This window comes from Lagopus muta, chromosome 16 (assembly GCF_023343835.1).
Source record: "Lagopus muta isolate bLagMut1 chromosome 16, bLagMut1 primary, whole genome shotgun sequence".
Classification (NCBI taxonomy): Eukaryota; Metazoa; Chordata; class Aves; order Galliformes; family Phasianidae; genus Lagopus; species Lagopus muta.
In genome coordinates, this window is record NC_064448.1 from 7,777,730 (window position 1) to 7,793,696 (window position 15,967).

A 15,967-nucleotide genomic window follows, 5' to 3' on the forward strand; every position below is an offset into this window, starting at 1 on the left:
TTCATCCTTTTGCCCTCAGTGCTACCCTCAATATTTCTAATGTAAGGAATGATATAAAATGATTTTGCCTCTGCAGTGTCTCATCTTCTTGCTCTTGAGGGTCATCTGGAGTTTCACTAAGAACAGTTGCTATTCTTTTTTTGGTATTTTTTCTCAGTTCTACTCTTTTTCTTCACCAATCTCTTTCTCCTTCTAACACAACTCTGTCTCAATATCAAAACTGAGCATAAACCGGTATCATCCTATAAGACTTTTGGAGGCATGATGGTAGGTCACACTAATGTAGGCCAAATCTGGGAAGCATCTGAAAGCCTGCAGGTTGATCAGAGGTTTGTTCATCTCAATGAACTCTGCTCAGATTCATTCTTCTAGAATGCACAGAAGCCTCGTAGATGTATGTTATGGAATAGTTTCAGGCAGGTCAGTCTGATTTTGGATAATCCTTCTGTGAAAAGAAGTATTACTTTATAAACAGGGGAAAGAAAGTAGAGTACTCAAGAAGGCCAGCTTTTGTGTAGAATGTTTCTGATTGTTTAGCAAAGTTAATATACTGTTTTTATTAATTGAATATTGATTATTCTGTGGGGTAAGCTCTTCCTTGTGTTATTTTCACTGAATAATGAAGAATACACACATTCTCTGATCTGAAATGTTTAGGGAAACAAAACCCCCCATCACAGAACAGAAAGAGCTGTAAGATGTGTTAACACTTAGGCAGATCAGTCACTTCATAATTGACTGCAATTTGCAATTCTAACCAGCGATGATGTTTTGTTTTCTTTTTGCCTGCAGCTTGGTCCCACTTAGAAAAGTGAGAAATCCTGTCTTGTCTCAGGAAACATCAAATAAATCTTCCTGCTCTGTTTATTACTATTGAAAAATCTCTCAAATGGGTGTAAATGAGAAGTAGGTAGGTTAACAGGAAACGCATCAACAGGAAATACAGCACCATTATTCAGATACCATCATGAAGGGTCTGACAGAAAAATAAAGATTCTCAGATTTTGAAAAGTGACTGTTGCAGCCTTTGCTTTTATTTCCTGCACAAAATAGGCCAGATAATTGTTCCACGTGGGGAGCATGCTTTTATATTGTACATTTGGATGGTTTCTGCTTCTATTTGCATACATGCCTTTGGGGTTATAATTCTGACATGCTGTTATTTATCTTGGAGGTAGTTTTGGTCAGCAGGTCATTTTCAAAATAACAAGCACTTATTTCTGGACACGTGTTAATTATTTCTATAGATGGATTAAGGAAATAAAAGCATATCAGAGCAACAGGTGGAAGCACTGCATCTAGCTAGTTCATATGCGATTGAATCTAAGGGAATACAGACACATCTGGACATTGGTGTCCATTCTTGGCAGCCTTTAAAGTATAGCTTCTTCCATGTTAGTGAAAAGCAAGTGACAGCACAGCTGCCATGGTTTAATTTAGAAAACAATGTAATTAAATCTTCATTCACACTTTTACAGCCGCTGCATTGCATTTGGAAAAGCTGATTTAATTCAGCTTAATGGTAGCAGGCTTGACCTGAAAAAATTTCATTCATGCAGTGTCTAAGAACACTAACAAATCCTTCTGGGATGACTTTCTAGATGGAGGTAAATTTCATGCCTGCTCAAAGAGATGTTTTCAGTTAAGCGGGATGAACTGCGTTTTACAAATCTTTTTGGGTATTTGTGAATATAGACTTAATGGGCCTTTGCAAGTCGAGCAGTTTGTTGATAATGGATATCGTGCAATCTATAGTCAGTTCTGTTTTCCAGTAAGACTCAAGACAAAGATCATATTATCTAATTTACTTCATTACATGCAGACCGTGTACAGAACCCATGGTGTTACTCTAGGTCATTCTTCCTTCCAAATAAAAAATAAATGTAAATGTTCCGGAACAGGGTGTAAATGTTTCTTGTGTGTCTGTGTGTTTTTTTGAAAAGAGACCTTTTTCAGTAGGAACCTTTGAAGTAATATTAGGCCAAAGAACTTTGCACTAGTGACTGTGGTTTAGCCAAACAAACCAACCAACCAGGACAGTTTTTCAAATGCATTGGCCCTAACATATTTCAAAGACTTAGAGATAGCTTTCACTAGAAATAATCATAATAACTTTTTGGGGAATTAATAGCTTAGTGATCTGCTTTGGTTGCTTTGAGCTTTTGGGGATCCTCATACACTTAAATGTCTTGAGCATTAAGCTCAGTTATCTCTATGTCTGTTGAACGCACATAATAATTTGCACATGACAGCTAGCACAATGTCTGGGACCCAATCTGTGATTTTCATGACTATGTTTCTAACTTGCATCTACTCTTTAGAACTCCAGTAAGGAGAGCAGCTGCAAATACTTCTAACAAAAGAGTCAGAGAGAAATACCACTATGATTTTCCAGAGAGATGGTTACTAGTGACTTACATGACTATCAGAGCTAGGGAAGTACCACTGTTCTTCTATAACGCTTTTTTAAAGCCAACAGTTGTCATACTTTCAGTGATAGCTTGCGGTGAAAAGGGAAGATTAATGGTCTTGGGAGATTCACAATATGGCTGCTTTAAGGAAAAATCTCTTGGAGCTAGGGGAGATTTATCATGGTATATGAAGATTCCAAAACATTTATAACCCAGAAAGGCACGATGTGTTTAGCTGCAATAAGAAATCGAAGACTTCCTCTTCATGAATGCATCAATCATTTTGCAGTTTAATGACATGCAGATAAAATAACAGCATTTTAGTAAGAATGTTTCGTTGTGTGCACACAAAAAAGTGAAGAGTAAACAAGATCTCTTTTCTGTTTCAGGGGTCAAATCTGACAGATATCTGCACACAGCTCTTGCTCCAAGGAACTTTGTTAAAAATCTCAGCAGGAAATATCCAGGAGAGAATGTTCTTTCTATTTGATAATCTACTGGTCTATTGCAAGAGGAAATCCAGGTGAGTTCCTCTGCCTTCATGGTTTTATAATGGGACTATTCTGAGGTTGTGTACATAGGATGTATGAGAATTTACAGAGCACTCACTTTGTTCCCCGTTGCTATGTAAGGCTGAGTCATAGTTGTGACTTTCCTCTGTTTTTGACTATTGCTATTGCTTATACTATATGAGGAGGAAATTACTATGTGATGGGATAAATATGCCAGAGATTAATGGGGTTCCCACCCTGAGAAGCACACAGTCCAAAGACAGAAGTTGATACAGTGCAGAAAAATCACTAAGTGAGTTCTTACAGCTGGAAGGCTTCCCAGAGCAGATGGATCTCCAGGAGTGATGTGAAGAAGGAGGCCTTGCCAACTTTCTTTGTGAGGTTATTCTAAGGAGAAGAGGGTGACATGAAAATTGATATAAAGCCAAGAAAGGAGAAAGAAGAATAAGGGAACATTTAGTAGATGCAGGACACAGTGGATAGGGGATGAAGATCAGTAGCCCATGTGCTCTATGAATTGTCTTGCTTTCTTCTCTTAGTAGCAATTTTTGCATCACTTTACCTTATAAAAGTTGAGCATTATTGACAGCTGCCACTTATTTTTAAAACAGCACTGGCACGGTGGATGGCAATTTTCTTCTGTTGCCATATACTGTATTTCAATTCTTAAGCTTTTCACCTCCACATTCCTAGTCTCATTCTTGTGTCCTGGTCTTTTCTGGATGATTTACCATGCATCTTCTACTGTTCAGAATCTCCTCCTGTAATATCCTTCCTCTTCTTCAGTTTATACCTCTTTACTGGTGATGGCCAACCCAGTTAGAACTTCTCAAAAACCAGAGTGTTTGATCCAAGGAAAATATTTATATTTCAAATTTTGGGTTTATTTTCTGTTTGTTTGTTCAGTAGAAATTTTGGAATCATTAAACTGGGAAAAAAAAATCATATCAATCATGCCTATACGTTTTGTGTGAATAACGATGAAAGTATACAATATAAAAAGCAATTTGTTAGACAAAATCTACTTTAGAAATTATTAGAATGTAATATAAATATTTAACTGAAGGGAAAAAGGACACATCTTAAATAGTTTCTAATCTTATCTAACTGAAGCATTCTGACAATGGAGTAGAATCATAGTTTGGGTTGGAAGGAACCTCTAAGATCATCTCGTTCCAACCCCCGGCTGCAGGAAGGGACACCTCCCTCTACACCAGGCTGCTCACAGCCCCATCCAGCCTGGCCCTGAAGGCCTCCAACGTGGGGACATTCACAGCTTCGCTGAGCAGCTTGTAAGAAAGTTGAAACATTTCCTTTTGACATTTCACCAGTTTGTCAAATCCACACTTGTGTATAAGACATTTCAGAAATTTGAATCTTCTAACTGAAATCTTTTATTTAAAAAAAAAATAATCAACTTGATACGTAATCTTTTCTTTCTTCAGAGCTCTTAAAAGCTGTCTTGCTATTTCTGTTGGTAGTTCAGGTTAGCGTAGCCCCTCCCGCTGTCCAGGCACATTTCCCGGAATGCTAAGATTCAGAAAACAAAATGTTCTACTGCCTTTTAAGCAACCCTCTGTTTTTTGTACAGGGATGTCACTGAACTACTCTGTAGTTTGGCTTAATTTTGGAGGAGGCTGCTGTAACACTTAGGTTTTCCCAAAGGATCAATATTGTTTATCTTTGTCTAATAATATAGCTTGAACTGATGAATGCCCAGAATCTGATTTCTATTAAAAAACTGAACATTTTATTAAGTCTACTGGGAATTTCCAAATGTGAAAGATAAATTTAGGAATTGCTACATGGCTTAGTTTTGGATATTTCCCCTGTCTAGCTGCTATTTATAATTAGCCCAGGATGGAAATGCATTTATTTCCAGTTGTGCTGTCATGATCATTTGAGCTGTTGCTTGATGAACAACCAAGGTGTTAGTGGAACACAGATTTGAAAGAAAAACAAAGCCCTGCCTGTGTCAGTTCTCAATTTGAAATTGAATTACACGATTCTTATCTCACTAACACTATGCTAATCTTGTAGAAGTCAGTGGATTTTTTTCCTGGATCAAAAAGTGCAATCAGAACTCAGCCCTAAATCTTCAGTAGATAATCATTCCTGCAGCCATTTTACTTTGGGCATCACCTTTCTAACAACAGCACAAATTAGAAGTAGCTTTGTTGTGACCATTTTAAGATGCGTTTAGAATCAGAATCAGATTTGTGATTTTAGATCTAAGACTACAATCTCAGCTTTTGCAGAAGCTTTGGGAAGCCTGCCAACCTGATGACATAGATGTTTGGTTTTTTTTCAGAGCTGAGTATTGTTTTGTATTTTTGGTGGTATCACAGATTGCCGCTTAAATTGAATCCTGATGTTAGGAACAATATGTTTCATGTGGGCTGAGTATTTAAAGGGTTTTATTAAGGCTGCTAGGACAGCTTTTCTTTTGAGTACAACAGACATATTTAGGAAATGATCTAATAGCTCCTAGATCTCAGGCTCTGTCAGGCTGATTAGATGTTAATTTATGGTCATTACCAAAGGTATATTTGTCGCTTAAACTAGTTGTAAAAAGGAAAAATTGTTCAAAAACCCGTGGTGTTTCTCATCTCACCACAGTTATCACAGATATTTCACTCTGACAAAAATTTTCTCCCCAGCTGTTTTTTATTGCATTATTCTTTGAATTTTATGAACTCCTGGCAGGTTGCCAGCGCAATCCCTTCACTGCACAGAGTTTGGACACTTGCCATCTCAAGCAGTGATCATTTGACCAGTCATGTTTTGGTTCATATAGCAGGGTTGTTCTTAGATATTAAAGCTCAGCAGGTGTTGGTTGTGTAGTTTTAAACCTATTCTAGACATAAAAATCAGAACATAAATAGTAATGAAAAGTGCTTTCCTGAAGTTTTTTATAGGATACTTCAACAGACACTGAAAAGCTTATGGATGAGGACATAAATTCTAGTGCAAAATTGCCACAGCAGCACTTTCATGAATGCCACATGCAGAGACACTTAAGACACACGTGAAGGCCATGTGATGCCTCACTGCACGTTTCATTGTACATTTGGAATTATACACCCACCACAATTTCTTCAAAGCTGTAGGCAAGTATAACATTTTTGTAGGTAGTATTAAGGGTTATATTCCAAACTCATATGCAATTCAGGTAAGTACTCAAGAAGGCAAATCTTAAAGACATCCGATCTCCAAGTAATCATGCAAAATAAGCTCTTTCTTGCTGTTCTGATGCTGTTGCAAACTTATCATTGTAAACTCACTGAGCACTTAAATCTGAGAAGTGGCTGAATGCTACAACACACTAGACTTGATTCCTTTTTTAATAGTCACATCCCAGGTTGATTTTTGCTGTTGTTTTCTGTATCCATTGAATCCAAAAAAAGCTGTGTGTTGTAATATATGTGATGTACGTATGTAATAAACATCTTGCTTTGGTTGCTTATGCTTAGCTAACCATCTGAATCCTAATTGCAGAGTTGCTGGGAAAAAACCATCCAAACGGACAAAATCAATCAATGGATCCCTCTATATCTTCAGGGGTCGAATAAATACAGAAGTCATGGAGGTGGAGAATGTGGAAGATGGAACTGGTAAGAGAAACCTTACCATTTGTTTTTTAAAACAGAGCAAATCCAAATCTTGTGTGGGAAGTTATTACAAAAGTATTCACCCTACTCCTTTAACAAAATCTTTGGTAAGCTGTAACATCTGATGTCTTCATTCTTAGGCCAACTTATAAAGTTGAAAGACTGGTCATGCTTTCAAACGTTCTTCATTCTGAAGTGACCTTTTGAAGAGCTTGTGTATCCTGAAGCTTGTCTATTTTTTCTTCTAATCCAAGTTAATTTAGTAAAAGATATTTTATCTTCTTTCCATCCTTTATTTTCTCAGATCTTAAGCCATTACAGCTATAATAACAGAACTTCTAGATCTTCTTCGCATTTTGAATACTACCAAATATTAGTCTTAGCATCAAATCAGTAGCATGGAATGTGGCCATGATGAAACATGGGAATGGCTGCTGCATTACTGTTCTTTTGTCCTGACACATGCTGAAAGAATGGATGGGTTCTGACTTCATCCACAAAGCTGCACCAGCTCCTGCGACTGCTGTAATAAGTCAGGAATTAGCATTCTTTCCTTTCAACAGGTGACATTTAAAGAGTTTCCATGTTCTGAACAGCCTGCTGTATTCCCAGAAAGTTCAGAACTAATAATCCAAACAAGTGTTGTAGACTTTTTCACCAGTGCCATTCCATTTAGGATATTTTACCTCTTCTGGGGTGAAATTACAAACTATCACCTTAGGTCTGAAGCTGTAGAGAAAATGGCTTTGTGGGCAAAGTATCGTGGCAAGAAATATGAAAATGCTGGTCTACCTTGAATGGAACTTCAGTCATCAGTGTAATTGGTGTGGATTTTCTCTGCCCTGGCTCTAGACATAAAAAAAAAACTTGCAGGGCACTTCCAAATGTGAAGTTCCACTCTCCTGAAGTCACAGCGATCTTTGATCACACCCTTTCTCACATAAAAGGTGTTTATAAAAGGGCAGGGTTTTCAAGTTGAACAGCCTGGCCATAGATACTTTTAAAATACTTATATGGACAGTTAGTAAGACTGATGCATGAGGAACACCTTCAAATATGAAGCTCTCCAAATAAGAATATTTTAATAAAGGTGTCACACACTGATCTGATTAAAGAAGGCCTTCTATTCACTGTGTGCACTGTGCTTTGGGTTTTTACAGCAGATTACCACAGCAACGGCTACACAGTGACAAATGGCTGGAAGATACACAACACAGCCAAAAACAAGTGGTTTGTCTGTATGGCCAAGACTGCGGAGGACAAACAGAAATGGCTGGATGCTATAATCAAGGAAAGAGAGCAGAGAGAGAGTAAGTGGAAAATGTATATATATATATTTTTTTTAACAAACAGGATGAATTTGTGTAAAAAGGAGAAATTAATATGCATGCAGAAATCTTTCTGAGAGAAAGAGAAGACTGCAGCTTTTGCTCTGTGCTTAGAGACTTAAAATCTGTCCTTAAGGACAAAGAAGCTCAAGAGATTGAAAACATACATTTCTGAATATTGTGAGATGATTTGTTTCACGGGTGCATGTCATTAATATTTATCAATATTTTTCGTTTACAGGAGGGTCAGTTTCTGCCACAAGTTCAATGAAAGCAGAGAATCTAAATCCTTTAATGTTCTTTCCAATCCAAGCTTTTGTTTTTTTATGTTAGAGTATTTTGCAGCAGGAAAACATCTAATCTGCTAACATTGCAGTATTTCTTTATCATAAACGTGAAACATTTCTGACATACCTTATCATGTATAAGTCCCAATGCAATTTTTTTCTGATAGTAGGTATACTAACTTCCAAATGTATGGTGTGAAGGCATACTGTGAATTCAGAAAAGCTCTCTGGGGTCAACAGAAATAATCAGTTTTATTTTTTATTAAAAGAAGAATTTTAACATTCCAAACTGATGATCTGTATTCATTGACTAGTTCTATATGTTTTAAATGAAATACATTTCTTGGCTCTTAGTTTTACCCTCAGAGTTCTAAATCATCTCTCCAAAAGATCCAGTGAGTCTTCATTTCAGAGTGAGTTTTTGCTTTATGAGGTCACTAGTGCTCTGCAGAATTTCCTGTGCATCGATTGAAATGTATGAGAGCACATGGTGAGAGAGATGGTTTGATGAGAAGTAAAAAGACTGAACAAGAAAAACCAATCACATACTAGCAGGGGCTTGAGAATAAGGAAGGAAACTGAAATATCAGGAAGGGAAATAAGAATTACTCCTTAATAGAAAGTTTTCCAAATCTTTCCATGCAACGTTGGGTATTCTTGAGTATTTCTTCTGATGCTTTTTGTCATACAGTTTTATGACGTGGCAGCTGATGACAGGAGCTCAGGATAAGCGTGGATATTCTGGAAGACATTCCAGACCTATTGGAAAATCTCCTTTGGATTAGAGTAATTTTAAAATCACAGACTATCTGTGCTTAGATTAGAAAGATTGGTGAGGTTCCGGATTCTTTGTGATGAGTTGGATGGAATGTGCATTCCAGTTTGCCATTTACATCAGAGCCTGGGGAATTCAGTGATGTAAGACCAGCATGAAACATGTGCTGTTTTCTATCACAAGTTCATGTTGCAATTTAGCCTCAGCTACATGTGTCAGCATTTGCATTGAGTTGGATCACATTACTGGACAAAGAGAATGGAAGAATAATGACAATAAACCAGGGGATTTGAAGAGCCAAAACCCTTAGCCAAATATCAGACACATGAAAGAAACACTATATTTGAAAGACAAAACTTAGCACAAGACTAGTTTCTGGAACACGCACATCCAGTGCATGTTCAAACAAATGCATTAAACATTTTTTTTAAAGCTAGGAAGCATCTCCAGTGTGACATAAGAGACTGTTCATTCATTAATTTGTCAAATTCATAAAGGAACAGCATTTACACGCAGCTAGGGTGAATTATTCCTAAAGAATGTATAGTTTTCATTTTCTAGACTTATGCTGAACACTTAAATTCTGCTCTATGTCAATCTCTGTAAAGGTTAGGCAAGTAAATCAAAAACCAATTCTGACTTCAGACTAATCCTAGAGATACCCAAGCCCAGGGCTCTAGTTTGGACTCCAGAATTCTCTAGATTTGTGAGTGGATTTTTGCTGCCCCTATTGAGAAGTATCATGCTTGTGATTTGGAAACATTAGCAGACATTAATTCTCCTGAGTCTTGCTTCCTGCTCTATCGATTACTATTCAGGAGCCATCTTAATACACTTAGAGTTTGGTGTTTTCAACAGTATGCACGTCATGAACTTGTCTGAAAAGCACGAGGCCCAGATGTACCCTTCCCACTGAAAGATTCAAACATACGGTTTCACATCCCCAGCTGAATCTGCTTCAGTTCTGGACCTACACAAAACAGTCTAAATCCAGTCCATAATTTAAATACATGCAGATGGATGCTTGGGAAAATTCTTGAAAAAATATACCCCAAAAGCAAAATGACTAATTCCAGCTAGGAGAGACAAAGCATCCGCAGCAGCAAAATAACTATTCTCATGTGCTGTCCTAAAGCAATTTGCCCTTTATTTCTAGGTGAAACACATTTTCCAAGCTTTTTTGACAAGTCTATAAAGATGAGTGTCAGAAAATGCCAGTTATGATGACAGTTGTTGCAACACAGAAACCCATTCTTTTCAGAGATCTTCTCCCTCACTGTGGCAATTTTCAAGTTAACATGTGCTATGAGGAAATTCGTACAAAGTGGAAATGAAAATTTCCTTATATTCAGTATATGTCATGTCTTAAAACATTCAGCATTTCTTTCATTTACTGGATAATATGATTTTCAGGCTGTATTTTTAGCCTAGGGATATTAATAAACAGGCAAATTAAGAAAAGATGAGAAAATAATGTTCCCATCTACCTTTGACTTATTTAAGGATGTGAATTTGATATCAGTAGTTTTGTATTTTTGACTTCAAGTAATAGAACACTCAAAAAAATGACCTACTCTGCCAAGCATTTAGCTGCATTGAACAAGTCTTGTGACGGCAGTTATTCCAGGGTCAAAGATGAAGTTGCCGCAGTTTCTGGGGATATATGTTTTATCTCTCATTATTTGGAACTTTGCCACCTTCTGTAAGCTGTTCTACTTTCTGTGCTGTGATGAATCCATAAGTTTAAAGTTATTTTTAAAAATGGAAAAAAAAGGTCCCAGATGCTACTCTCATAAACGACAGCTTTTTGTTCAGGTCTGTAAGTGGTTCAGTTTCCCCTTAATCTGCAAAACAAGTGTCTACCACTTTGGCCTCCGCTTTTATCATCGGGGAAACACTCTACCTGATGATTTGCATCTGAAGGAATTTCTGCTTTGTATTCCAGGTTTGAAACTGGGGATGGAGAGGGATGCATACGTCATGATTGCAGAAAAAGGAGAGAAGCTGTACCAAATGATGATGAGCAAGAAAGTGAACCTTATCAAAGACAGGAGGAGAAAATTAAGTACTGTTCCCAAGTGCTTTCTCGGCAAGTAAGTAGCATTCAAACAAAAAAGGCACTTTCATGCTAATTAAAAGAATTAGCTGTGGATTTTCTGTGGATGGCATTGTGAGGGTAGATCAGATGTGCTTTGATAGAGCTTGATTGAAAAGGCAGTAAAAGCCTTAATTTCTGTTTTATGCCATGAACAAGCTGTACAGTGACAGCTCATTCTATTGTATAGCAGTAACACATAACAGCTGTTTCAAACTGGCCAAAGGAGTAAGAAAAAACACCTGAACTCCCACAAGTATGGGGCTTTTAGTGGCCTAACCTGTATCCTCTTTTGTATACAAGCAGATGCAGACCAGGTCATGTTTAAATTTAGCAGAATCAATCCCGTTTCAGAGCTGAATGTCCTGTTTGACAGTGTAAGAGACACAAATAAAATTCATCAAGAAACCTGATGTATTTGTTGAAAGATTTACTGTCTGGAAAATATTCCTCTTTCATTCAGGCTAAGTATTGCAAAATAATTCTCAAGTATGTCATGCATGAGGCATTGGAAGAGAGACCCATGAATGACTCAGATCAGTGATCAGAAATGGCAGCACTGGGGCTGTTGTAGGGAAGTGTCCTGTATGGCACAGAGAGATGCATCAGTTGACCTGAGAAGACTTTTCTGCCTCAGCTGTTTATGATTGAAATAATCAGCTGAGCGAGGAAAACAAATTCCGAATGGCTGATTATCCATGAATTTCCCTCCCTGTGGTCTCTGTAACGGCATTTTGTAGGCATTATTACTTGTGTACAGGATGTGGAAATCATGCACTGTCTTTCTGCCTAGAAGGCAGTTAGTAATATAAGCTGCTAATAATTTTGCTATCAAAACCTCCTTGCTTCTCAAGATTTTGTTCTTCTTTTCTACTCTTTATTCTTTTCTTCTCCTTCAGTTATCTTTCAAATTGAAACGTCTAAGCTGTGACTTGGAGGCATGATCCAGCATTTCCCAATTTCCAAATAACAAGATGTCCCAGATCAGAAGTTGTTCTGATATATACAAATCTATTGTGGATTTCCTGACTTTTTTCATAGTCTCAGCTACTACATTTCTTTTAAAATGTCTTCTTACATGCCCCACTACCTTTCCTGCCCATCACCCTCAGTTTACTTGGTAGTCATCTGAGACTCTGCTAGTGAGGGCTTGACGCTGCTTTGCCAATATCTGAAGCCAAACTGAGATACCTACAGGTATTCTGGCCTCTGACCACAGCATTATTTCTGCAAATGTTCCATGCTACTCTATTAAAAAAAAATAATCTGCTGATGTTTTCTTAAGCTGCATGTTGATACTGTTCTGGACAACTTACTTAAGTGCGACTCAATCACTGCAATCCAGTCATGACTTGCAGACGTTTCATATCATTCCAGGGGCTTCCCCTGAGCAATTTGTTTTGGCTGGGGCCTATTTATTTTTTTCAGCTATTCCTGCCTAAGGGAGAAACTAAGAACAGTGCTGAGATGTACTTAGTGGTTTTCTGGTAAATGCAGTTGAGAGTAACAGTAAGGCCGCAGAAGCAGTTTTTCTCTTGGCCTTTGGATATTAGAGATAGCATCTAATAATTCAAGAAATAAAATGTGGTTGTACTGGAAAATAGAGTATGAACTATTATTAATAACTTTAGAAATACCACATGCATTTACTTATAAAGCTGTTTATTTTCTGGAGCATAAATCTATTTTCCTAACCACTCTTCAGGTGTGCTGGCATTCAGGCATGTAAATAGTGATACAATCCACAAGCTGAGTGTCGGTGCCAATACGTGTAAATCTTATGCTTGCTGTGCTTCATTTCAGCACTGCACTAAACTGATTGCAAACCCTTGACTGTGCTGTACTTGTAATAGAGAGGATCTGTTAACCTCAGGAGATTCCAGACATATCTGATAATATTGCACAAAACTGGATGGGCTGGATTTTCATATCTTTCTTGTATGTATTTCTTGAGTAGAAATCCAGCTATTTTCAGTCCCTTAGTTTCAGAGATATTAGCTGGGAGGTGGCATCCTAGCTAGTATGCCAAATGAGAACTCAGCAGGGCAGTGCTGGGCAGTGGAGATGCTCTCAGTTATACTGAGAACTACTTAGAATGAGATGGGGAAACAAATCAAATTTTGCCACAAATTTTTTGAATGGATGCCTTTTAGCAAGTCTCATATCCCAGAGAAAAACAACAGCCCTCTTGGAATATTTCTGGGTCATGCACTTTGCAGTGTTTATAAAATTTTCAGGCAAATGATTATTGATTTTACTTATGAGTCAAATGCCATGGAAGTCTTAAAATGGCTTTTAAGAAAGCTATCCCGTAGCAATGAAACTTCAGAGCATTGAGAATAGTATTCATTTATTTTGCTTTTTCAGCTCTCCGTTTCAAGCTTTAAGATGACTGCCTTACATTTAGAATCCCAATGAACTCTAGGGACACAGTTCCAAATGAAAGATGTAGGAAAGCTAAGAGGTCATCAATGTTCTGCTTCAGTTTTGGGCAGTGGTTTAAGTGTTACAAAGTGTCACGGATCCATTGCATTTGATGGAAAATATACAGCAACCTGGGCATCTACCCTGGGTGCTTAATGTGATTACTGTCATTGGCCAGTACGTCTGGCTGGAGCACTCCAGAGAGTCTATGCTTTGTGTTCCCAGTAATTGATGCAGAGGATTCTTCTTTCTTCTCCATTTCCTTATGAGATACAGCGCCTGACTCAACTCTACAGTAGTCTGACTTTTAGGAGTTTTAGGAGTTTTACTAAAGTCTGCTGTTTTCCATGGGATTCTCCTGATGTAGTTGAACAGATTGTGCTGCTTTTTCTACATTATGAAAGTTATAGAGTAGGACCTCAGCAAACTCAGGTTTTTGTTACTGAAATTGTCGTTGTTATTGTAAAGACAAAACGTAAATGCTACCTACAGCTTAGATGAGTCAGCTCTGATAAACATGAAGAGACTAAAAATGCTTCATGTAGAGCCCACAGTTGGAGGCATGGATGCTGATTTTGATAAGCAGCAACCCTCTGCATATTGGCAAGCACCCAAGTGGTTTATTGAACGTAGATTTCCCATATGTTGTTCTACTTTTATATGTTCCTTTTGTTATTATATTTTTAATTTAATGCATTTCTTGCTTAATTACTAATTAACCTGGGAAACTCAGGTCCCCTAGGGCTTTGGCAGGACTTGCAATATCCGTTTTTCTGTACTTAACTGTTTCTAATTGAGTAATATCCTACCTATCCATTTCTGGCCCTTATTCTGCCCATATGGGCAGCTCTGCCCCTCAACAGAGAAAGGTTTTATTTCATGCTGTGTATGCAGACAGACTTAGCACTTCTTGTCTGTAAATTAGAAGCACCTTTTATGTATCTCCAAGGCACCAGCTTTAGTAAATGACCTTAAATTAAACTGTTAGGGGGGGGTTGGTTGTTCTGTTCTGCACTTGAATTCAGTGAGTTTGAATCTTCTGTCCTAAGTCCTACTGTGATTTCATTGAAAGCCTACACAATTACATGATTAAGGGAGAAAAAAAAACAGAGCCAGTGAAGAAAGGTGAGCATATATAATTAAATCAGACAGTGAACACAGCTTAGAGAGAGAGCTTGGACTGGAGTTGCTGCTTTCTGTGCAACTTTTTGTTTCTAAGGTCATCGTGGCTCAATAAAGTAAGGATCTGCAGCAGTTCTATAGACTCTGATAGGTCTTCTTCCCTTTTGTGTAGGTGTTAATTAGGATGACCTAAGGGGAGTGTTGGGAAAAGTCACGAATAGGAGATCTGGATCTTCTGCAGATATTTATTCCAGAAATGTATGAAATTAAGCCACAGAGAACTATCAGTCTTCACAACAATTTTCACATTTGCTTCAAAGACAGTGTTGCCTGTGGTTGACTGATGACTTGCAGAGGCTCATGTCTGCTTATATCCAGAGAGAAAAAGAAAATTGTTTCTGTTCTGTTTTCCTTTTCAGTGAGTTTGTATCATGGCTCACAGACATTGGAGAGATAAGCAAACCAGAGGAAGGGGTCAACTTGGGACAGGCGCTGTTGGAAAATGGAATTATTCATCATGGTAAGTGCTCTGTGCCATAAAGAGATGCCAGATTTCAGCAATGCCTTGGGAATGAGGGTGGACAGTTGACTGTGGCTGTTCACATGATGTTCAAATGCTCTTCTGTATCATACCCGGCAAATCCTCAGTGGTTAGTGACTTTTAGAATTAATGGCAGCGGGCAAATCTAAATCATGAAAACTGAATGTGTATAGTTGCGCTGTCAGTGAGACTTGCTATTCATGACTGCTTACCCTGCTGTAATTTCATACTCTGACCCTTTCAGCACCATTCTTTTTGTCAGAACACAAATTTATAGCTCGGAGGAAACTGTGCTGTTACATCCACTGCATCTCTTACTGAAATACACCAAACAAGATGCATCTGATTTGGTTTTAATGTTACCTCTGGTTAGAGTTACTAGCTGTTACTGTCTCCAATGACAGTTATTGCTAGACATTAGAAGGTATTTGCTGTGCTTGATTTAGTTAAGAAAATATCCCTTGAAATTTTGATAAATAACTAGAGAAGAACGTTTCTCATTATGCACCCCTTAACATAGCAAGAACTTAAAACTTAAGCACCATAATTAAGCAGTTACCCCTACTCTACATCATACAATGTCTTTTATCTTTTGTTTTCACTTGGCGTAACGTTACTGTCAGATGAAAACTGCTGATCTTTCAGCCTGCCTGGAAAGCAGGGCCAGAGAAGATTGCTAAGTGGCAAAGTGTTGTTCTCCATTCCTTTGTGTTTCTGTTTATTCTGTTTTTTTTTTTTTCTTTCTCTGGGCCTGGTAATATGTAAGTATTGGTACCTACAACATACAGCAGAACTGACTGGAATCTCATCTTCTGGGCACAAGAGATACTTTCTACAGAGTTGAATATCAACTGGCTTTAG

At 37.8% G+C, this 15,967-nt stretch overlaps 1 protein-coding gene across 4 annotated transcripts in view; it reads left to right on the forward strand.

The window, feature by feature from the left end:
• The window catches only part of PREX1 (phosphatidylinositol-3,4,5-trisphosphate dependent Rac exchange factor 1), a 154,128-nt gene that overhangs the window by 89,645 nt on the left and 48,516 nt on the right, over positions 1–15,967 (forward strand). For 3 of the 4 annotated variants that reach the window (XM_048963214.1, XM_048963211.1, XM_048963212.1), the window contains exons 7-11: positions 2,801–2,934; positions 6,422–6,537; positions 7,695–7,844; positions 10,870–11,017; positions 14,985–15,085. In XM_048963214.1, the coding sequence (XP_048819171.1) occupies positions 2,801–2,934; positions 6,422–6,537; positions 7,695–7,844; positions 10,870–11,017; positions 14,985–15,085 (649 nt within the window). The remainder of the gene's footprint in view (positions 1–2,800; positions 2,935–6,421; positions 6,538–7,694; positions 7,845–10,869; positions 11,018–14,984; positions 15,086–15,967) is intronic. The other variant, XM_048963213.1, reaches the window with a different exon arrangement.